Below are 25085 nucleotides of genomic sequence, written 5' to 3'. Positions count from 1 at the left end.
ACTTCCAATGAGAAGTAAAAGCATTGTCACCCTGCATCAAAATATTTTGGGAGAGAACTAGCAAAGATACAAAAAGTAGCAGTAAAGCTTTTTCAAATTGACTAGATGCAAAAAGCTTCTTAGGGTGAACATTATTAGGTGATTGCAGTCATGAAAGAAAAGCGAAATTACTTATTTTTGTGTCAAAAGACAAAGCAATGTGGTAATCACTAAAATAAATGTGATAAAATTGCCCAAGTAGGAATAAATAGTGTTTGCCCAGGTCTTGTGCTAAATGAAAAATAGCTAACATCAGAAAATGTGGTACTAGAAGAATGGATGGTAGAAAATTTTGTTTTCAAAAGGAAATACAGCAATAATTACATGAAGTTTATCTTCTGTGCTGTGTTAATTGGTAGAAAGAGTTCTTGAAAAAAACAAAATCAAACCCATGGAGAAATATGATAGTAATGGGGAAGAATCAATAGTGCTTGTGTAGAGGAGTGTTTGAGCTATGAAATCTACTTGAATTCTTTAGAGGGATATTCTTTGGATAATGGTGTTCTAATTGATACAGTTGCTTAGCTTTTCCAAAAGTTTTCAGACCAGGCTTTTCACTCTCATAAAGATGAACGGGTAAAAAGAAATTACTCTTGTAGTAGTAAAGTCTGGTTATAAAATAGGAAGCAAAGGTGAGAAAACAAATTATTGTTCAGATATTGTAATGGCGAGAAGTTGCCAGTCGTGGGATTTTTATTCTGCAGCTGTGTCATCGTGTGTATCAGAATGAATGTGGATATTTTCATGAAAATGGCATCCAGTTCCTAAGTAGGAGAAAGTGAATAAGTACAAAATGTCAAGTTCCAGAAATAAAAGACAAAACATTGTGTTACTAGCATGCACGTGAATGCCATTAACAGTTCTGGTGTTCCCAACCCAAAAAGGTAGAGCTGAACTATAAAGAACTAGAAAGACATCAGGATGAACTAAGAAAGAATGAACTAAGAAGGACAACAAGGACAGTCGGGTGGCCTCTGTTTTAGGAAAGATCAAAGGGAGTTGGTTTCTTCATTCTCAGGAGGAATCACTGTGAAGAGGAATATCATAGAAACTTATGAAATTATGAATATACAGTGAAGGCAAATGAGTGTAATTTATTTCACCTTTTCTTATAGTGAATGAACTGTGGAGGATAAATAAAATTATCAGGTGGTATTTTTAAAACAAAGAAGAGGCACAGTTATTTTATGAATATTTAACTGTGATACTTGTGTCTCAGAATATTAAGGGTGTTAAAATACAGATGGCTTTAAAAATTATGTAGCAAGTTTTTCCTGGACTTTTTGAACACAGAGATAAAATCACTAGGTTCTCCAGTTCTCTAGGTTGCAGAGCTAGTATCTGAGAGGGAACATAAGTAAAATTTAATAGTCTGCTTGGCCACACCTATTACTTGGCCCTTGTCAGAGACAGGAGGGACTAGGTGGGTCTTTGGTCTGACTGGAAACATATTTTGTATTACATTCAATTTCAACTAAATTAAGTTGATGGAAGTAAAAAACAACTCAAATCACAAAAAACAAAACACCCCTCCCCCCCAAAAAAAATCCCTAACGGAAACAAAACAAACAAGCAAAAACAAAAACAAACAAACAAAAAAAAATCCAAAAATCCCAAACCAAAACCAAACATACACAAAAGTCAAGATCAAAGACATGTTATAGCTTTCTTTTTCATTTAACTTGCTGTTTTCTTAATACAAACTGAATGATGGAAATGTTGTTGCTTATAAATGAGTTAAATTTCTGTGTTTAATTCAAAGTTGTTTGTAACTTCAAGTATATTATTCTAGCACATATAATGTCCTGTATGTGCCATTACAAGGAAGAGTCTGCAATAATGTATGAAGATTTAGATGCAAGCCTTGTATAAAAAAAAAAAGGTGGAACACTATCTATGCAGACATAACGATAGGTCATAAGGAGTTCTGTGATAGTTTGGATGAACAACATTACCTCCCAGCAAATCACAGAGTGGGTCAGGTAGGAAGGGACCACAGTGGTCATCTGGTCCAACATCCCTGCTCATGCAGGGTCATCCCAGAGCACATTGCACAGGATTGCATCCAGATGGTTCTTGGGTATTTCCAGTGAGGGAGACTCCACACCCTCTCTGGGCAACCTGTTCCAGTGCACAGTCACCACACAATAAAGAATTTCTTCCTCAATCACTCACTTGCTCAGGCCTCTGATTCTTAAAGATACATTGATTTCAGTGACTATTTTTACTGCATTTTTAGCACAAAAGTGCTTTTAATAGAGAGTGCCTACTGAATATTGCATACAGTAATAGCAAATCTAATGTCTAAGCAAATAGTTAGAGATTAGACTAATTTCACTGAGCTCATGTGCCAACCGTTCATTAAATCCCAGGAATTTTCATTGAGTTGGGATTTATACAATTACTTGTAAACATGAGAAATGCTGAAAATGGAGCAATGCAATTCTGACTTTGGTATTAGATCAATGTATAAATATTATACATGTGCCTGTGATGTAGCTATTAGAAGTTTTTTTAATGAAGTAAATAAAATGATTGACATTTGTAAATATATATGTATATATATTGTAATATTTAAAATTAATTTGTATTGCTATCTTATAATCTGCTATATTTTAAAGGTAATACATTGTTTTCGAAAAACTGCATGACCCCAGTATCCAGTAGTTTCCCTACATAACGCAGATACTGTATAGGCCTGAAGTGTGAGGCTAGAAACCATGCTAATCATTTACTTTAAATTCAAGGAAGCTTAAAACTTTTTAATGAGTAGAATTTTCAGAATTCCTTGAGTCTTCTTAGGAAACAAAAGGCTTTTTTAGAGGATTCCCTTGCTCAAGTGATGTTAGTCCTAAGGAGTCTATTAAGAGGGTGAAAACTGTCCGATTTGTTGGAAGATTTCTTTCTGCATGAGAGAGCTCAGAAATGGAAATGAAACCTTTGTATCATTTCTAGCTGGGTGAGCAGGAATTATATCTTGCAAGTACTTCATCTAGTACGGGATCATGGTGAGCTGGTGAACTGAGCTGACAAAGGCACAGAAAGTGTTCTTTTATTTTTTAAGCAGCAGCAAAGTGATATTGCCACAGAGTAACGAAATCCTCTTCATTGTACACCTGCTGAGTCCACGGGCTCTGTGTACAGCTGCTCAAAAAAAACTTCTCATGTCTGGTTCTGAAGTCTCAGAATGCTCTTACATGTATAACAACGACATAGCTTGTTACCTTCAAAAATTTCTAGATTTGCAGGGAAGCATGAAGGTTTTCCCAAAATTCTCATCTGGGTTGAAATCACGGTTGTATTTATTTGGAAGTCCATTATTCTTTCTAATTTTTCAACACTTACTCTAATTGTTATTAAAAGAATTGGACTTTTCCAAGGAAACAGCAACTCATTAATATTTCTAATTCAGTGTAAATATCAAACGAGATTTATTTTCTATTTAATGAAATGTGGGATCTACCGCAGCACACAGGAAGACTCAGTATAAATCAAACTTTTCTTTCCCTTTTTTTTGTTTTGTTTTTAGTTTGATCCTTTATTGATTGAAAGCAAAACACCAGCAACAGTTGTGCTAATGCTTAGTTCTCCTGAAAATGAAGTTTTGGCCAAAGCATGTGATGCTCTATATAAATTTGCATCAAAAGGTTAGTATTTTTGCAATAAGCTTTGTTTTGCAGTGCTTATATTTTGATAGTTGTTTCATTTCCTAGCATTGAAATCTTACTTTCTCCTCAAAGGTATCTGTTGAAGTTTGGGGGGGTTTTTTGAAGTGCCTATCCAACCTGTAGTTGCAGTAAGAAAGAAGTCTTGTAGTTTGCATGAAGGAAACTTTCATAATTTTGTTGGAGAATTTTATATATACTGTTTAATAGAGCTCATTTTAAATATAAGATAGATATGGGTTTTTATAAGCAACAGATCTGCAGCTGAGAAAGAATTCTTTTTTTATGTTGGAGTTTGAAACGTCTGTACAGTATAGTGATTTTAATCTTCAGTTTTCAATGACAAGAACCTCTTAGCCTTTTTCTGTTATTTTGACACAAAGTTGTTGTGTTGGTGTTTCTGTGCAGGTGATTCATTGGAGGCTGCTCAGCCTCCTTTATCAAGCGTATTTCTGTATGAGTTGGGAATCTAACAGGTCTCCAAGATTCTGAATCTTCCAAAGGTCCCTGTATAATCTATAGCTAAACATCATGTTCAAGGTGCTCAGGAGACAAACAGCTGTATAACAAAGGCTAAAATTTATGTAGCATGTAATTTCCTATGCTGTCTCCTACTTATTCCATGTGATTCGATGTTAGCCACTCACATTGGTATGCACTGGTGGTGTTCTTGCTCTGATTAATCTGGTTTAATTTTAATTTCCATTTCATTTGTGTTTTCTTTAAAAATTATGCATTTATATGCTGATTATTATACTGATGTAAATTACCAACACTGATGAAGTTGTGAGAATGGCAGAAGTCTTTGACAGCTGGCTAGGGGTCACTGGGTTCTGAAAGATATTTAGATTCTGCTTAATATGGCAAGCTTGGTCGAGGGCATGGGATCAAATTCAGAAGATGTGAAGAGAGAATGTGGACTGTTGGGAGACAGCTATGAACCATAAACTCTTGCTGGCTCCTTCCCTCCTGTCCGCAGCAAAATATGTCGCACTGCAGAAGGGCAGATGTGCCATGTCTTTTATGTTTAAAAGAATAATCCTTTAAATTATTAATGTAGATATTCCTGTAATCTTCCAGAAGACTAGACTGTAACTTTGTGGTATGGCACAAGAGAAGGGGTTGTTTTCAGTTAATTAATTGCAGTTAATCTAATTTTTTGAAGTGTTGCTAGTAAAAAGTCCCATAATAAATAATAACTTCTCAATTTTAAGCATGTCTTGGCCTGAGAATGAGCACAGATGTCCAGCTTCCTCTCACATTTCTCACTTGTAGCCAGGAAGGGCAGGCATGCTTCATTAGAAAATGAATTATAAAACTGTTGTGGGAACTGAGAATAGGAGTAGGATTGGGATTTTGTTTCTTGAGGTTTGTGTGTGTTTTGTGTGAGGAGGGACAGAAGGCTGTAATCACACTAAACTCCTCTGTTTTTCCATGTCCAGCACCTATTCAGCTATAAAGCACTTCATTCTCAGGTGGTAGAAATCTTAGGTAGGAATAATGATACAAATCCTGGTAGTTGCTTCCCTTGAGGGATAGTAAAGAGTCACAGAATCAGTGAACTGTTATGTTGAGGAAAATGCAATTGGGAGGCAAGAGAGGAGGAAAATAAAATGCATATTCACCTGAATTTTATCAGGTGTACAGTATTCACCTGATACTGTTCACCTGTACTTTGCTAAGTAGGAAGCTTTCCTTTGTACTTCCATTTGTCTCCAACAAATGACTGGAGTGTCCAATAGACAGAGGCGTCCTTTGCTTGAAAAATGAGAATTAATCTGAGATACTATTAATCCTTGAAACTATTTGAGACATATTTATTAGGGGTGTAAATCAAATGATCTTCAAAGGAGCTGTCAGGCCTCTGTTCTTTGGTTCTACTGTTCAATAAAAGATTGGTAGAGGTTTTACCTTGATTCATTAGAGCTGTGAGGTTGCTGGCCTTTTTCTTAGGCTTTTAACCCAGTTCCTTTTCAGGTGATGAAAACAAAGTGACACTTCTTGGTCTTGGAGCATTGGAACATCTATATAAGCTCCTCTCACACGAAGATCCACTTGTACGCAGAAATGCCGTCATGGTATTTGGCATCATGGCTTCTAATAGTAAGAATCTCGAGGTTTTACTATTTTTCAGTGTGTAGTCATCAAGACAAGAAGTTGATCATGTGAAAAAATCCTATATTAATGGCCCAGAGTAAAGTGATGTAAGGTTGAGTTTCAGTGCCTGTTATTTTATAGTGCTTTATAGACCTATAGCTGATTAATGCAATTAAACAGGTCTTAATTTGGTGAAGATCTTATCCAGTTTTCTTCCATGAGGATATCCCAACCACAGTCTAAGTCTTTTCATCAGCTGCTACCTGCTTGTCATGCTGCACTGGACCTTGCCCTCTTAGATTACTTTTAATTCAGCATTAGCATATTGTCAGTGGTGCTGCACAAACACGGATTTGAATGAACAAATATATCCCATTTATAGTCACATCTTAATTGGTTTTTTATTTAAAAGTAAATGAAACTCATACCTTTTTTTTTCTCACATTTCAACATGTTGAATATGTTGATAATAACAACGCAGCCCTGTAGGATCACATGAAGTCTGTCCCAAAAAATATTACTTGATTTTTCTATCCAAAGGTTGAGGTTTTACTACTTTGCCATTGACAACATTAGAAATGCAATCTGAAAGACTTTACTGTGATTTTAGTAAGACCTGTGTAATTCATGTTTTCCATTTGCTGTGTGGGCTGGCATCAGCATAAAATTGCAAAGTGATGGCTTGAAAACTAAATAACAGAAGGATTGTTTTTAATTTGATAATTTTAACCACAAATAATTTTAACTCTCAGGGTATGACTTCTTTGGCAGCTAAAATTGTGCAATATTTAACAGTACTTGCTAGATGGAAGTATTTTGAATAAAGTTTCAATGAAATATAGAGGAACTTCATGTGCATCAAATGCCATAGAATGTCATCTGCAACTTGAAAGTCTCTACTTTTTTTTCTGGGCCCATTACGATCTTGGTCTAACTTTAGTTGTGTGTCTTTCCCAGTCAGGTCTTTTTGTCACTCAGGGAATAACCATAAGTACATTTTGCTTGGAGCGGATTCTGTTTCTTTACTCAGCCAACACTGCCAAACAAATGACTTGATATTTGTATTTTCTTCATTGTAGATGATGTGAGGAAGTTACTGAGGGAACTGGATGTCACAAATTCACTTATATCACAGCTGGCTCCAGAAGGTACCTTATAGTATTCATTCCTTGTGCAAAAGCACAGTCAGAAATAATTTATGATTGCCATTTTATCAGACAATTTAATAAAATCTACCCTGTAACGTGATTTTTCCTAGTACATGTTAAATAGGTAAGTGCTTTTATAGGAGTAGCTCTGTAGCTCACTGAGTAGTGTTTTGTGTTGTACAGATGGAACAAGATGTTTATGGACATATTGGGTATGGTTAACAACTATTGTTTATTGACTTCAAATAATGCTTTAAATTAAAATTAATTCTCTACTGAATTTGTGAAAATATTCTGTGCTGAATAAAACTTAATCAAAATGTTTATTTTTTTTCCCCACAGAAGATGTAGTTATCCATGAGTTTGCTACTCTTTGTCTAGCATATATGGCTGTTGAATATACTACTAAAGTAAAAATATTTGAGCAAGGTGGGTTAGAACCACTTATCAGACTGCTGGGTAGCCCTGATCCTGATGTTACGAAGAATTCACTTGAGTGTATCTACTTTTTGGTACAGGTAAAGTTTGCTCTTGTTTGTTGCATTAAACTTCAGAGGCAGATAAGCATTTGCACCCCTACGCCTGACATTCTCTGTGGGGTTCAGTAATTATAAAATATTTGCTTCCTTTACTCCACAGTGTTCGTGAATGTTTTTGAAACATTGACTCCTTGCACCTGAGTCCCTAAATGTTAAATTGGTTAGGAATAGAGCTGTTTTTAATTCTGTTAAACTTAATGCAGTTGTCTGTGCTGTACTGCAGTAAAAGTAAAATCAGTAGGAGGTTCAGATTTTTAAAACTAAATAATAATTTGCCTTCTGTCTTAGTTGAAAAATGTTAGTCTTAGTAATGAGAGTTGTAATCTGTCTATCCAAAAGGCTGGAATTACCCTGTAAATTAAAGAACTACCAATTGCATTGTTTCTTGTTTTGACCGGCAAGTCCGTAGAACAATTTGGAACATCTTTTAATGATAGGTGAATGCTGTCAACAGCTACTTTCCATACTGGGAGGAATAGATTCGTTATTGGCTACTTCCACTAATGTCATCCATATGCTGCTTAGCAAAAGAATGGTGCATTTGTGTGGCAGTTCTTTCCCATGGCTTAAGCGAATCAATTCAGTAATGAATTCAGTTTATAACTCTATCTCTTTTGGGGCATCAGAGCATGTCTATTCAGAATCACATTTTACTCTTTCTCCTTTTTTACTATCTCGCTGTCTTTGTTGCAGGGTATATCTGGATAACTGCACCTGGTGCTTGCTTATATTGATAAGGATAATTGCATGCTGCACATGTGCAATAAGCTATTTAAAAGCAAATTGTAATTTATTTATTTATTTTCTTTTTTAATATAATCAACTACTGTCTTTTTATTAAGCTGCACATTCACTGTTTAAAGTTGAAATTTTAAATTGTCATTTTGTAATTACTAAAACAAAAGAAGATATAACCAGGCAACCACAGCAGAGTGCAAAAAACTGTTTTCCTCCCACTGAGGTAAATAAAAATGGTGAAACTAAATTTAAAAACTTTCTCAAAGAAACATTTATGTTGAGGCATACATGGTAAAATAAAGAGTGAATATGCTTTTTTATACAGGACTAGATTTTGTGGTGAGTACGTCAGTCATGCAGAAAACCCCTAGAATTTCAGGTTTTTGGGGCTTGATTATATTCAGTTTGATTCTTAGCTTAAAAGAAAGAAGTCTGCAGAACTGGAAGCTCTGCAGTATTGACTCATTATTTAATGTCTGAATTCAGATTTTTGGTGTTCTTTCTGCAAAGTGAGAAATTGATGTATTGTTATATTCTCTATCACTAACATTCTTTGTTGGAATATTTTACTGCAGGATTTTCAAAACCGTGCTGCAGTTCGGGAACTGAATGTAATTCCACCCTTGCTGGGACTACTGGAATCTGAATATCCAGTCATTCAGTCATTGGCCCTTCAAACCTTAGAAGTAATTAGCAAAGACAGAGAAACCAGGATATTACTGGAAGAATATAAGGGATTAGATTGCCTTCTGAATATACTGGAAAACAATGTACGGTTTACTTGCCTTAAGATTTTTTTTGTTCTTAGTGCTGATGTTTGTATGACTAATGAGAAATAATACTTATTTTCTGGAAGAGAGATATAAGAATAAAGAGTTACTTACTTGGAGGGAACTTTGATAGAAATAAGATAAGCTAGGATATCTAGCTTACTAAGAAAAGAAGCAAAGACATTTCCCAAAGTGTTTATTATTCAATTTTTGAATTGAGTTTACTTTATATAATGGCTTTAGACACAATTTCCTATCATTGTTTATGTTATTATGAGACTCAGTTTAGTGTTTCTGGAGTTCAGGTGCCACAATGGGAAATACAATGCATAGAGATATTAGTGAAGTTTTTTAAGTTTTAAGATCACAGGCACATTCTGACTACCTGTCTAGCCTGTTTTGATGTAAATTAAAAACTTCTGGGAGTTTTACTATTTTTAATAAATTGTGTTGAATCCTAGAGTCATCATCAAATAAATTATATGAAAATATGTATTTGTAAATGTGTACTTTGCAGTATGAATAAACTGTCCAAAAGAAAGTTGCAACAATTATCTTACAAACTTAAAAGCCTAAGTTATTTTAGTCCTGATTTCAAGGTTGTTTGGGTTTTTTTTGCTTTAAAATTTTTTTTTTATTAGGAACTCAGCGATCTACATGTCGAAACTCTTGCTGTGTTGGGAAATTGCCTCGAGGATGCGCATACTCTGCAACAGATTCAGCTGACAGGAGGCATTAAAAAACTACTTTCATTTTTAGAAGTCTCTACTGTTCCTGATATTCAGAAGAATGCAGCAAAGGCAATTACCAATGCAGCTTATGACTGTATGTGACTTTTCAACAATCCATGGACATGAAATTGTTTATGAAGTAAATTTTTATCCAGAATGAGGTCATCTTCTCTGGTTGAGGGTAGTACTTGTGTTGAGGAAAGCACTGGCAAGAATTAATTACAGTGATGAATCTTGCCAATCAGAGCAGCAATTGAATGCTAGGAGATTTTATATATATATATGTATATATTTGAAAATGTTATGGTTTTGCCTCAATTTATTTTCAATTTATTTTTATTATTTTATTTTAATATGTTCTTGTAAAATTATGTCCTCAAAGGAAAATGGCCTCTGAAAATATGATCCCTGTCTTTTGTTTAGTGATGCCAGCTGACTGCCATCTTAAGCCACCTTTGCTGGCACTGTTTCTGCCTCTATCTGTTAAGACTTCATTGCAAGCTGACTTCCTTTTGCATTCAACTGCTCTTCTAAATGTCAGGCAATTTCAAATACAAATTCCTTTAACAGAGGCATGAAAGGAAACCTTTCAAATAGCTTGCAGATTAATATTCCCAGGGGAGTTAAATAGTTTCATTGTAATCTTTTTATAATTATTCATCCTATAGTTCTTTTTTATATACTTTTCTTTAATTCACTGAGGAATTCTGAATTAGGCAGAACATGCTCATCATTTATGCCCACAAGGATGGTCTTTTAATCAAACTACATTTGAAATTCCTTCCATACATTGGCTACTGAGTTGCAACATGTGCCAAGTAGTGTTGTATAACAAAATGCAATGTAACTAATAACATACTTCTGACTATAGATTTTACTTCTGTCAAGGGATTTTTATGACAGTAGAATTTAAATATTTCATTCATAATTCTGGCACCTTGTGGTTGAATCATGGCTTTATGTGTATTTTAAAAATAGGTCATTTAATTTAATACATGGATAAAATAATCTTTCTGCCCTATTTCAGACCTCCTTTCATCTCTCCCCATGCTATCTTTCTGATTCTTTTCTCACCTTGCTTAGTTTGATATCCTGAATATTCGTAATTATTTGGATTGAAAATGATATACAGAAAGAATGTCCGAGTATTCTGTGGATTTTTCTTTGCTTTTGTCATTATCTGTTGGAAGCTTGGCAAGTCACTGAAAATTGTTTTCATTAATGTTCAGGTATCAAAGGCAGAAAGGGACCTTCTTATGTCAGTATTTTCTTTGTGTATTTTCCTGTGTTGTTATTTTATTACGCTACTTAGGACTGTCAGTATCATTTTTATAGTCCTGTGACAGGCTTGTAAGTTGTATGCTAAGCAGATTTATATTTGCTCCCACTGCTTTCTACTGCATCTTCCTCCTTTATCATATTTATTTTCAAATAAGCATAGCCTTCTTTTCCTCTTTCACACTTTTTTTTTCAGTTTTTGTGGCCTAATATTTTAGCAGCTGTTAGTAGAAGCATGTCTGAGCACATTTTTAAAGCACGGTTGCAAGAACCACAGATAATATATTACAGTACTGCCTGTGATCTTATATCATGGGTTGTTACCGTCAGTGAAGATGCATCTTCTTGTCATGCTTCTTTACAAATGGAGTCAATGAGGTTTCATTATAAAGGTTTGCTCTCTTCTTCAGCCTATGACAGTTAGTATGGATGCAGCAAGCTGGGAAAATACATCAAAAGGAGATTTAAAATGTTTGCTTTCAAGCTGTGGAATTTTGGTGACACCCAGTTAGACAACAGGAAACTTCTTGTCCTGGTGCAGGGGAGAACACAGTCCAGTAAAATTGCTGCTCAATGTAGTCCCCAAAAGCACTGAAAATTTTTCAGCTACCTAGAGATACTGGTCTAAAGTCAGCCTTGCAATGAAAAGAAAAGGCCATTATAAGAAACAGCCCAAGTGCAAAAAGAAAACAGAAATATTTTCAGGTTTTGTTTTTTGATTGGATTGTGGTTGTAAGCATTCTAAACAGCCTATCCAAAATGCAACACTAGCATATACTATACTAGTACTTGCCTTGATGTGAATCCAGTAGAAGACAACACAGCTCTTAGTTCTGTAGTGACTTTTCATTAAATTTGCAATAGCTATACCCTCATTCTACAGGTTTGATAATCATGGTTGCAATTTACCAACGTTTCCTGTATACTTGGGTAAAAAAATACTGCTTTTCATTGGAATGAAAACCTACTTCTGCCATGACAGAACATGTATCTAGCTGTTTTTTTTTTTAATCCTGGCAGCTGAGTATACAGCAGTATCTGGTTTTGAAATTATTATTGTTGACAGATGGAATTTGGTTTTGGATTGGGGTTTTTTTTCCTGATAGATGTGATCATAGCAAGCAGTTTTGTTTTATGTCCCTTTCAACCCTTTGGAAAGGGACTCTTGTAACTTAGTGTTGTTGTTATAAGATATATATATCCCTTAAGAGTTATTCTTAGTATCAGAATAAATTACATGGTATAAACATGATATTCAGCTTTAAATAGCATCTTTAGGATGCTTCTCTGTTTAAGTACATTAAAATGGATCATATTTCTACACATAATCATTATGCCTTTGTCTCTGAATTTTTTTTTTGTTCTCTAACATAATTTTGAATTTATTATATTAATTTATTGATTATTTTGTTTTGTTTGCTCAGAATTACACTGGTGAATTGTACTGTAATTCTTGCCTTGCCCACCAAATAATGCAGTCATTTCAGAATGCTAAATTGTAATCTAATTCTATAAATTATTGAATGTCTGTGAGTGGATTATCTAGACTGTTGATTAAGGAGAGCCTGATTTTCCCCTGACAATGCCAGACACACCAGCAACAACAAAATGCTGTGGAGTGTATATGGAGAAAGTGATGATCACTCTTGCTCTGCCAAACTTCTGGTTTGAAGCTCTCCACATTCTTTCTGTGTATCTCAGTGCATCTCATGCTCAAAGGGAAGCACACTAAACATGCTCTGTGGCCTGAATAAGAAAGGCAATTCATAATACAGATCTTTGTTTATCTGAGTTAACTCAAGATCAGTGGGAGGTCATGATACTATTTAGCATTACATTTTTTCATTTGAAATTGGTATAAATAATTACAAAAGGTGATGACAGTGACCTGAAAAGTAATCAGTAGAACTCAGATTATGATTTTGGGGTAAGAGGGAGAAATAGGAAAATATATGGAAAAATAAAGGTTGTCTCACCACGAGGTCAATGCATTAAAATCTGGACAGAATGGTAGATACTCCAAACTCTTTTAGTCGTGTATGCTTTATTTTCATTCATGTTAAATCAATGTATTCAAATCACTTAGGGGTCAAGAAATTAATCACTGTAAAATCGGTGTTGGCACTGACATATGAAGTACTTCAGTTGTGCAATCTTTCTAGTCTGTAGTAAAGGACCCAAAGGAAACAACTCATACATACAGAGAGAGGATTAGCAAAAAATGTTCATCCCTTAGGTAGAATTGGCACTTGGATATTGAAGTATTAATAATTTTCATTGATCTTACTACCTAAATATACATCCATACTCTTTATCGTAAGTTCAATTTCAAGATGACTTTATTATTATAAAATTATTTTTCTGTTTAAAGTATTTTAATTACTGTTTTCAGACATTCAAATTATTCATATTATTATTTTGTGTAGGCATAAATTATCTTTAAAATAAATGCTTATTCATCATAGCTGCTTTTAAAAGCAAGAATAATTTTAAAGAAAATCTGTAAACAAATAAGTAACTTGCTGTACAATAAACACATTACTGAGGCATGAAGAACCTCTAGAGATCATTATTAGGGATTATGGACTGCCTTGGGAAGCAACAGGCCAGTGACACACTTGTCAACTTGTCAAAACATTCTCTCATCCCAACTGAGGCCTTCTCTTGAGAGCTGGCTGATATGCATCAAGGCTGTGGCCAAAGTTCTGCTGACACTTAAAATCTTCTCTGTTTTATTTGTTGCATCTTTGTTTTGAGATTTCATTTGTGTATCTGAGGGTTCTAAAAGAGTTTAAAACTGAGCTGAAGAGGAGAAATCGTCTGCACTTGTCTCATCTCCATGCTTTGAGTCATTTCTGCTCTAATTACATTTTTGATCAAACTTGCTTTTCATTGACTTTGTGGACTTGTATTTGTTTACTTTTCACTACAGATTCAGATTTATCTAAAATAATACTTACAATATCTTTTTTCCCCTTTAATTTTTTTTTTATTTGGAGGACAGCAAGCAGTGGTAAAATTTCTAAATATTTTGAAGTCTCACTGACTTCTCAGTTCTTGAAATTCTTTAGTACATTCCAAATTCTACTATGTAGATATAACTTCCAGCATGTAATTAGTCTGGTTTAAATTATGCATATGGTTAAATGTTTATTGTCTCACCTTGTAGAGTTTCCGTGCTCTCCAATGCATTTCTGCATGAGAAAGTTTCTTTCAGGGATCTTTCTAAGAAACACCTGCATTTCTGATCTCATCAGTTTTGAGATGAGGGAGTTTATTAATTTATTGGTATCCACAGACAGATGTCTGTAGGTACTTCATGGGTGCTGTGTGTTGTTACTTGTGCAGAGGAAGGAGCATCTCTGTCCTTCTGCAGTTGCTGCTGGTTAGTGCAGTGTAGGTCAGCAGTGAACACTGTGTTAAACTACAAAATTCAAATTCTCTGCAAACTGGGCAGAAAACTTTCTTTGTAATGTTCCTTGCCTATTTTTGCTATTTTAATACATTGAGTGGTATTTCACCAAGTTCAGTTGTACATTTACTGGTATGTTTTTCAGTTTTATACATTTGGACTTTGTTAGCATAAACTGAAGTTCAGCACAATCCTGAATAAGTATGATCTGTTGCATTGGAAAAGCTGTTTCCATCAAGCCGGTATGCACTCTGTGGTTTTAAAGTCTTTCAGAGAACAAACTTTGCATTCTATTGGGCTATGTATGTTTATACTGTGTTTAATGGTCATCGTTTGGGCTTGGTTCAGAGTTCAGTGAAGCCTAATCCAGGAGCTCGATTTTGGATGATCCTTGCGCATCCCTTCCAACTCAGGATGTTCTGTGATGGGATTTGGCTCAGGTCCTTTGTGCATATCTCTTTGTGGCTGGTTAGTTAGCCTCTGTTACTAAAATATTTCCAAAAACTAAATTAAATCAATTTAATGTCCTTTCACTGATTTGGAAAACAAATGCTGATTAATGCTATTGTTATTTCTCATTTAAAGCTGAAATACGAAAAATCTTACATTGGGAACAGGTTGAGAAATTTCTCCTAAGCCTTTTGGAAACTAACAATGATGAAGTTAAAATTGCTGCTTCCCAAGCCATTTCTGCCATGTGTGAGAATATAGACAGTAAATGTGTCCTTGGACTCCAGGGTAAGTATGGTGGGAAAAGATGAAATATGAATTTGTGTTTTTTCTGTTTATTAGGAGAATATTACAATTTTGCAGATTACTATGGCTTATTTAAATGTTCATATATATAATTATCTCTTTCAAAGGGATTCCTCAGCTAGTAAAGTTGCTAAGCAGTGATAATGAAGAGCTAAAAGAAGCTGTAGTGACAGCATTAACTAATTTGACAACAGCCAATCTTAGAAATGCAAGGTGAGTCTGCAGTAATTAAATTATTATTTTAAACACTTATCTGAAGTGTTAATATTTTGATTTTTAAAGAATGCCTCATCTTGTTCTTATGGTACAGGGCAGGTCTGTTGAATTTGACTGTAAGGCACTTTTTGGTGCTTATGAGTCACCTGGAATAGCTAGGTTCTCATCAGTGTTACAAGAGTTGTGCTGTCTCTACTAACATTAGCATCATCAAGGGAAGGTATGAAGCAGATGTAATGAAGGCAGAGCTGTAAATCATGTTCTGAAGAGAATATATGAGCAAAATATGCCGTATAGTCTAAAGCATTTGATGTGGAGTTTTTTTTTAAACTCCAAAATCCAAAATCATTGACATATTTTAAAATTTGATGGTTCATACAACCTTTTTGACTGATCTAAATCTGTTCTTTGAGGGAGATAGATCTCCTGAATATTGGCATTGTTTTGCTCTTCCTTTTTTCAATTATTTACCAAGTCATAGAGAATGCTTGTAGTGCATTCTCTGAAAGAAAAGAAGTGTGCCTTCAGAAACCAAAATTACTAACAAAGGTAACAATGGTTAGCTCACTATATCTTCCAAAACAATTATATAAACTAAATTCTACTGCCAGCTCTGCAGCATTCTTTTATCCCAACTCTATTAGAAGTCCTGTTCAGAGAAGAGTAACAGAGCAGTGTGATGTCTATGAGCAATCACATGTAATTTACAAACCAAAAAAAAACCAAAAAAAAAACCAACCAAAAAAAAAAAAAAACAACCCCCTTCAAAGTTTCTTGGAATATACTTAAAGAAGTTATAATACAGTCACAGGCATTCTTTAAAGTGAAAAAGTAAAGTAACTCACAAAACAAATTGTTTCAATTTATTGATTCATCTCTAATAGTCACTTATATTCACTTAATGTTACCAGATGGAGCAATAATTTGACACAAGAGAATAATACTCTGTTCTCAGATTCACATACTACATTTTTTTTGTCTGATATTCTGCTCTCCTCATGTGCTGGACTCTTCAGTTAGTGTCAGTGGGAGTCACACACACATAAAACGAGCACAGTGCTGGAGTCCAGAGGTCAAACTTTCAGCTCTGCTACAGCTGGTTTTCGTAGTGCAGCCCTTTGAGGTTTCACATTGTGAAAAGGGGATCTCTGGAGAGTTTTGAGTTGGTATAGCAGCTTATGCCAACTCATTCCATTTCTTTTGCTAAGGAGATAGTCAGGACATTGTTTAGCTCAACTGCTGGAACAATTCTCTGAGACCTCAGGCAGGGAAATAGCTGCCTCTCTTCCTCTGCATTATAATGAAGTCCGTATTTGTTTCTTGCTGGGCAGAGTCAGGAAATTGTAAAGGTGGCTTACATATACTTCTCTCTTCTTGCAATCCAGCTTTGAGTACAATATGGAAGCACCAGATAATCTAATCAGAGGTCTTCTGTGAAAATCAGGAAGCAATAATTTACATTAAATATGTATATTGGATGAATTCCATGTGACTATATAATTACTTCAAAGCTTCATTTCTAAATCAAAACCATTAATAAGTCACAGAAGGGTCTGAGTGTGACTAGGATCTATAAATGAATATATAGTGTTGAACCCTTAGCTGATACAAATTGGTATAGTTCCAGCTCACTGACTGACTATCAAGCCCATATTTATTTTACATTCACATAATAGGGAAAAAAATAGTTTGGAGAAAATTCATTCCATATTGAGTTACCATAATCATATTTCATACTAGAATGTTTCATTTGTATGTCCTGTAGACCACTGAAAATAAGTGTATAAATAATGAAGATGCTGATGCACTTTTATAATAATGTTACTTCACTGTGTGATTATGTTGACAATATTCTGATCTCAAATGAAACTGATGAGACTAGTGCCCTTTTATCAGTTATGTATTAGATTCTTGTTATAAACCCTTCAAGAATATAAAATCAGAAAGGTAGTAGCAGCAGGTGGACCTTATGTAGCAAGAACAAAATGGGTCCAGTGATGGGGAAGACTATTTGCTGTAAATGCTTTTCACTGGCCAGTCAAATATTCAACCTTGTTGAACTCATATGCATGCATTCTGCTGTATTTCATTTCATAAGCATTTTTCTATATTATGTTGATTGAAGAATGTGTACCTTGCCCTTTTATTTGGTACAGTATATGTTTGAGGATATAAAACGAATACAAGATGTTTCTATTTTTGCTGGAGATTTGTTGTTCTTATTAGGCGTATCAAAAGGTGCTGCCAGCTTTTCATATAATACAGGAAAAAGAAGCAATTTAAAGCAATCGTGTAATTAAAACTCCCACCATAGGTAGCTCATAATGATAAAGTCTTTCATTGATTAATAGCACAAGAACAGCATAGGCAATGGGCAATACTACCCCCCACTAATGTATATTAACCTTGACCTTTAGGTGCTTCCCCACAGCAATGAAAGGCTGGTTCTATACCCCTACCCAATCAATCCTTTGTTCCTCCACTGAGACAGCTAATAACGGTGTCAAATACGGTGGAGGTTTGGTAATTAGAACACCTGTTCACAATGAACGGGACAGAGACCAGCTTGTCATTTGACACAAGTCCTCAAGCAACCATGATTTGGCAAAAATAAATAAATTAATTAATTACTCTGCTTCCTGGTGTATTTTAACAAAAAATCTAGGGCAGAAGAGGACATGAGTCCCATACAAGTGGTTTGAGTTTTCAGGTTTATTGGACAACATGGATTTTCAATAGGATCTCTACCAGAAAACATAGCAGTTAATACAAATAACTTCTAAAATATTTCAGCATTTAAGTTTTGCTGCAGAGCTGATGTTGTGTCCCACTTCAATAGCACATAGGAGAAAATATGGTGGTCAAATGCCTCCTTAGTTTACAGACTGACATCCTCAGAATATGCTTTTATGAGAATTTTACCATAAGGACAGAGTTTTAATGCTGGTCAATATTGATGATAAATCCTTGTTAATAATTAGGCTCAGTAAAAATAAAATTGCAAAGTATATTGCAATTTAAAATATCATGGGCTTATTCTAATGTCTTATGTTACTATGTGTGCATAGCTCTGAGGTCATCCTTGATATATATATATATATATATATATATATATATATATATATATATATATATATATATATATATATATATATCAGAATTTGTTTCTGTGGTCTGCTTCTGGAAAAAAAGGAGAATTATGTTCACCTGTGTATTTGCATCCATCTTTTCTATCATATTTTTTTAATCCAGAGCAATAACTTGCTTTACTGAAAACAGTTTTTTGGGCAGCAGAATGCCATTTGAAGAATCCTGAAGCTCTCTGGGTTTGCTGTGTCCAGGCACCAGGCAGTGTGGGTGCAGTCACTCCAGTAACGGATGTGATGCACGAATGGAACAATTGCACACGAACAAAGAAACAGCAGCGTCATCTGTTGGGCAGGAAAATAAGTGATTCTGTGCCACACATCTAATCCTGGAACAAATGGCTTACCTCTGCCTCTGCCTATTTTTTCTCATTTAAAGTATAATCAATTATTTTTGCTTTTCATGTATTCAGGATTAGATAATCATGTTAAATATAAATACGATATGAGAAGTAGCACATAGAAATAAGCTCTCATGTATACCAGTTAGTCAGACATGAATTTAACCAGCTCTTTCCTTCAGTATTGTCGTAGCACAAATGCCATTTCTAATACCTGCCTTCATAAATCTGGCAATGTCTGAATTCTGGGCACCTAATGGATTTGCCACTAAAGGAAAACATATGCTCTGAAATTTAGAACTTTGTGCTGGACATGAAAACTAATTTTAAGCCTCAATAATATTTGTCCTCAATTGTTTATTTTAACATCAAAATTTATAGCATTCAGTTAGAATTTGGTCTGGGGGAAGAAGGAAAAGAATGGTTTTTCTTCATCTGTACCAAGGACTGCAGAAAGTTTTGGTACATGACAGACTTATGGCAGAATATTTCTCCTGGTATTAATAATAAGTGTCAGGTGACAAAATTCTGTTTTATATCTGTATTCAAGATAGTGAAGTATCATCCCAAAATTTCCAAAGTCAGCAAGCTTGATGTTATTTAATTTTCTAATTTTTAAATTCACAGGAATCAGAGAACCTATTTGAATTCACAAAGGTTATATCCATATAGGCAGTTCCAAGCATTGGTGCAGCATCTGAATGGATGCTTTCTGAAATGTACCAAGATTGTCAAGATTTGAGAACAGTTTGGGATAGGAACAGAGGTTGGGAACTCATTGGTTATGGACAGTGCCCAGTGAAGAGAAAGTGAGTTGTTCCCCTGACTTTAGTGGGTGTTCTATCTATTATTGCAAACTGAAATTCATACACTGATCTAATGACTCAAAATACATCCTCAGTCTGTTTCACCTGCATTGAGAGTGTCTCACCTTTTTCAACTGAGATTTTCAGTACACAAAAGATTTTTTTATTGTTTATAAGACAAGTATGGCTGTCAAGGAAAAAAAATTGAAGAACATCCGGGTTTTTTTACATTCCAAATATTGTTATTAGTAGGAAGTAGGGATTAATACCATTAGGTAGTAATATCTCTAGGTAGTAATCTTCTCTATTAGAAAATGGGAAACTTACTAATAGCTTTTCTCTTTCAAGACTGTAAATAGAACCTAATTCACATAAATATTAAAGTGTTGATATTATTTAAGATAATACATTTGCATGAATATGTGTTAATTTATGAGAACAGGAACACAAATTTAATAACATAAAAAGATGATGATCCACTGTAGGTTTTGTCTTTTTTTGTGGTTTTAGTTCTTTATGACAGAAGTTCATTTTTCTGAAGGAGGAAATCAACAATAGAATGCTGACTGTATTGTGTAGCAGTAATATGTTTTAATACTGACCCCTAGTGACAGAATTATATTTTTGAGCTAATGTGCTGCAAGGTAAAGGGATGTTTTTGAGTTTTTTGGGTTGTGCTGTTACTTTTTTACGTTAGCATCCATGTCTACACTCTGTGAAATACAGTTATTTCAGGCCACGAACAGGTTCTTTTTCATTTCTCTTACTCTATATACATATTGTGGGAAGAACTGTATTTAAAAAAACAAAAAAACAAAAAAACAAAAGACAACAAAGTCATTTCCCACTACCTCAGAGCTCACAAGCTTTTCCCATACATCTTGACTTCCATTGAAAACTGCAAAATGTTTTATGATAAATTTCTCCCTTGGCAGAAAAGCTGAGTTAAGCCGTGTGCCTGGGATGCCATTCAGAAATGGGCTCCCATTAAGACTTTAACATCACATAGATGACTGATACACAACCCACAGACATGGGGCTGTGCCCTGCTGGCAGTCAAAAACCTTTCATACAGCCAGCTGTTGTGTTTTTTCCTTAGATTGGGAAGGTGTGGCTGCATGGGAAAACCCTTCTGTAGGCTCAGACACTGTAACTGTTTTCTTCCCAGTAGACTTTCACAAAAAAAAAAAAAAAGTTATGCATTCTCCTGGATGTTTTTTTTTTAGTTGTTTTTTAACTTTGGGGTTATGTTCAAGACAAAGACCAATACAGAACATTTATCTCTATCTAACACAGATCTCATGTCACCACATCCTAAAGTGCATGGAAACCTAAGTAGATCCAAAATAGTTTCAGGGAGAATGCAGAATACTTCTGATCTGGGATGATGATAACTACATAGAAATTTTACTCCTTTTAGATACTGCAGAATGTTTTGGCCTGTTTGTGCAACCCTACTTTCAAAGCCTTGCAGCATGATCACTGTTTATCTTAGCTGTGGACAGCTGGAATTTCACTTAGACCATGTTTGTTGTCACCTGTAACTTCCCATGATGGATTTCTGTGGGATCAGGTGAAAACTTTTTCTTCCTGGATGGAGATTCCTAAGCGTGAGAGAGAAAATTTTCTTTTGTGTAGTGGACACAAGTACCATGATTACTCTTGAGTGTGTATCCTTGCAATGTCCTTCAGTGATGTGCACTGAGATAAATTATGCGTTTTATGAATTAAAAGTGGCAAGGGTTATTCTACATAAAAGTAAATATTTCAGACAAATGTATTGGTGCTTTTGCATGCACATTTTCTTTATAGTAGATTTCTAAATTAAATTATTTAAGTATATATTTTCACTTACTTAAGTGAAATATACTTCACTTCACTACTTAACTATAGTGTGAAGTTATTTATTTGAAGTAAGGAAATTTTTCTGTAAGGAAATTCCAGGGTTATGACTGACCATGCAAACTAAATTCTGCCCTGCTGTGAATTTAACCTGTGCACTGATTACAGCATGTTGGCCACTTGGACTGTCATCTGGTAAAAATAGGATTTCACAAGTAACTTTAACATTTTGAAATACAACCTTAGGAATTTTATCATAACATATTCATATTATGTGTATTTTCTTAGAGATGTAATTTAAAGAGAGAAAGCTAAAAGCATAAATTTCTGCACCCTAAATCATCGTAAGAGCTTGAGCTTGTAGCAAGGCAAAACATACAGCTGCCATTTGAGATATGTTCACAGTTGTCCAGAAAAGAGTTATCTAGAAGTGAAAGCTGAAGTTCACAATCCAAAGTACTGTGTGTAGAGACTGACTTGGCACAGCTCTTTTATCCTTCCTCAGCTGGTGCTTCCAAAGAAGAACCATGGGATCTTTCAGGAGGAAAAAGGGTTTCTATTGTTGAATTTTAAGCCTTTCACATAATAGTGGAAATATCAGAAATTCTTTACAAAGGTTGCAAATATTATTATAGCTGGAAGTCTCAGGCATCATGAACCGATAGTTCATTACCAATGCTCCTGTAATATTTTAAATTAGCTATACTACAGTTTTAGAACTGAGATCTGTGTAACTTTGTCAGATGAGTTCAATGATAGACATTAGAAGATCTCTGTGAATTGTTAAATGAGAGTCAGGTATTACAGACTCTGCTAACCCAGACAGTTTAAGGTTTTATTGCATCCAGACTATGAGGTTTATTGAGTTTTGGTTTTTTTACAGTTTTAACAAGATACTTGTCATTAGAAAATAGGAAAAGAGGCTTCAGTTCCTGACATGAAAAATTAATATGGTTTGTTGATATCATCAATATTTTTATTGGAGCACAAAGGCCCCCAGATTGTAGATCAGAGTCTCTTGTGCTAGATTCCCTTACTCAGAATAAACATACTGACATTAATCTCCCTTGTCTAGTGAAGAAAACGGAAGTAATATTAGTCTTTAAATAAAATACGAGTGACTATTTACAACAGTCAATTGCTTTTGAAAATAATTAAATCACAAAGTGAAATTTTTGATAAGTGCAGAAGACATTTATTGGATGTGATTATTCTGATGGCATAACAAGGCTAATGAAGAATATGAATACATTTAAGGAATTAAAAAAGGAATCTATTTCTCAATGCTTTTTCAAACTTCTGGTTATGATATTCTTTCTCAGACAGAAATTGCATAAGAGAGCTGGATCAAAAATGTCTTCTGTGAAAAAGAAGTCATACGATTTAACACAGATAGAGTTGATTTTAAAAAATGTGTGTAATTAGATGCATAATTCTTATGCATAATTTACATGCAATTATGTATGAAAATGAGCTATGCACAGGCATAAATGGCTAGCTAAGCACCTCACACACAATCACAGTAATTTTGCACAGAAATTAAACATGCAGTTGCAAACACATTTGAAAAAAATGAAGTCCAGTGAGGAGGAAAAATTTGAATTTTTTCTGAGCAGAAATTATATTAAATCCTCAGTCAGGAGGGGGGGAGTAAACAGCATAGAAGTGAATAAAAATATAATTCATTATAAACCAGTTTATGTTCAGTCATGGTAGAAGAAACAAAACCAAACATACTTTACCATTTTTATGAAGTGTCAGTCTCACTAGTGTAAATTTAGTACAATCCTGAGTAAACAGTGGTGTCAAGCTGTACAGCTCTTCTCCTCTGTGTCCCCTCCCCCAGAGGTTGTTTCACTTCGGGGTTTGAGGGGCAATCTCAGTGTTTTCTGGCAGCTCTTTGAACACTCTTAGTTGCTTTCTCCCTTAGGCTAGACTTTCTCTTCAGGAAGAAAAGCTAGCTGGACCATTCCTGATGCTCTAAGTAAATAATCTGTTATTTTTCTTGCCATGGCTAGAAGGGTTGGTCACAGACCAGAGCTTTTATGGTCCTGTGATACCAACAAAGAGGTGGTTCTTGCTGCAGAGTGCTTATAGTACTAAAAGTAAAATTAAGTATAAAAACCCCACAGGATTTTCATCAAATTTTTAGTGCTGATTGTTTTCACAACACAGTCCCAATATCTGAGCTTTCCTATCACACCCCAGACAACTAAAGCACCAAAATACTCATTCATACACATCTCCAAAATGTCTGTTAAAAAAAAGTTTGTATTGTGAAGTTTGTGGTAATGATTTTGTTGTCAACTTTTAATTTATTTTTTCAGTAAAAGCAGTAAAGAAAATGTTTGTTTTTTCTCAGTCTCTTAGCATTTATTCTTTGAGTCTTGTAATCTCAGAGAATTTTCAAGAAAATGTCTTAACACTATAATGTATATTTAAAATTAATAAATTAAATATTTATTATATAACCTTTTATTATTTGTGTTCTCAACGAAAGCTGAAAAAATATTTTAGCTATTCTTGAATACAGTAATTTGAATCCAGTTGTAATCAGAATTTTACTGTTTCACTAGAGAGCATGCTTAGGCTCCTTAGGGTACCTGAACAGTGTGTACTTTGATTAAGGTAAATGCCTAACCCTGTTAGGCTAGGCATTCTAAGGATCATAATATATGGTTATAATTAATAACATTTCATTTATTTTAACTTTAATTAAACTCTGAAATTCCTACAGCATTCTTGTATTTTTTTCCTGTTTGTAGTTCAGATAGGCAGCTTCCTTTTTAGAGGAAAAAAAAGGTGATGTGGCAGATGCACCATCCTTTTTTTTTTTTTTTTTCTTCTCTTGTTATCTTCTTTCCTTTTCCCTAACCTCTTTCTTCTTGTTTAGGAAAGTATATACTTTGAATATATACAAAACATGGAGGAAAAAACTTGTGAATTTATATAATTTACTCCTTTTCCACATCAAAAAGTATATACTTCTTTTCAGCTAAACCAAGGCTCACTTCTTCCTTGAAGATATAGTTCTGTAGTGGAAGCACTGATAAATTGCACAGTCTCAGTAGGATGTGTCTGAAGGAGAGTGCTCTGGAGGCAGGGAGAGTCTAGTGCTGATCTGTAGTAACTGAAGACAGAGCTGGTAAAAGCATTCTCTGACTTTTGTTGGCTCATAATAAAAAAAATTCACAGTGCATGTCTCTGCCCAAGATAAAAGGGAACAAGGACCTCCATACTTATTACTGTGGTATTTTAGCATCTTAAACTTAGCCATGTTCATTCTTTCAGCTCCCTTCTGAGGTCAGATTCTGTGGGCCAGGGTGACAGTGCTATTTCTGTGTTCTCCAGAGGCCGGTGGAGTAGGAATGAGTTGAACTATGGATTCCCCATTCCTTCTTCTTCTGTGTCCATCTCTGTTAGCAGGACACAGCACTGGCCTCAGATGTTCATGCCCTCTTAAAAAGTTATTCCCAAAGGTATTGGTTACCTTCAACTCTTGCTAGCAGCCATTGTCACTTCAAACAAATTCTTTTTGCCTTGTGCTCAGAAGTGCTACTT

At 34.7% G+C, this 25085-nt stretch overlaps 1 protein-coding gene and 1 long non-coding RNA gene across 2 annotated transcripts in view; one reads left to right on the top strand and one right to left on the bottom strand.

Moving 5' to 3' along the window:
- ARMC3 (armadillo repeat containing 3) overlaps nt 1-25085 on the top strand; it is a 62056-nt gene that overhangs the window by 15463 nt on the left and 21508 nt on the right. The window contains exons 4-11 of the mRNA XM_071428822.1: nt 3569-3686; nt 5682-5807; nt 6881-6949; nt 7292-7467; nt 8802-8996; nt 9638-9821; nt 15003-15155; nt 15281-15386. Coding sequence (XP_071284923.1) covers nt 3569-3686; nt 5682-5807; nt 6881-6949; nt 7292-7467; nt 8802-8996; nt 9638-9821; nt 15003-15155; nt 15281-15386 — 1127 coding nt within the window. The remainder of the gene's footprint in view (nt 1-3568; nt 3687-5681; nt 5808-6880; nt 6950-7291; nt 7468-8801; nt 8997-9637; nt 9822-15002; nt 15156-15280; nt 15387-25085) is intronic.
- The window catches only part of LOC139590902 (uncharacterized), a 42623-nt gene continuing 33775 nt past the window's right edge, over nt 16238-25085 (bottom strand). Inside the window, exon 2 of the long non-coding RNA XR_011679464.1 lies at nt 16238-16820. This is a non-coding gene — a long non-coding RNA (uncharacterized lncRNA). The remainder of the gene's footprint in view (nt 16821-25085) is intronic.

The sequence above is a fragment of the Agelaius tricolor genome, unplaced genomic scaffold (genome assembly GCF_023055355.1).
Source record: "Agelaius tricolor isolate 1412-34295 unplaced genomic scaffold, bAgeTri1.0.p SCAF_6, whole genome shotgun sequence".
NCBI lineage: Eukaryota > Metazoa > Chordata > Aves > Passeriformes > Icteridae > Agelaius > Agelaius tricolor.
Note: the sequence above shows the minus strand (reverse complement) of the source record. Positions and strands in the feature narration are given on the sequence as shown.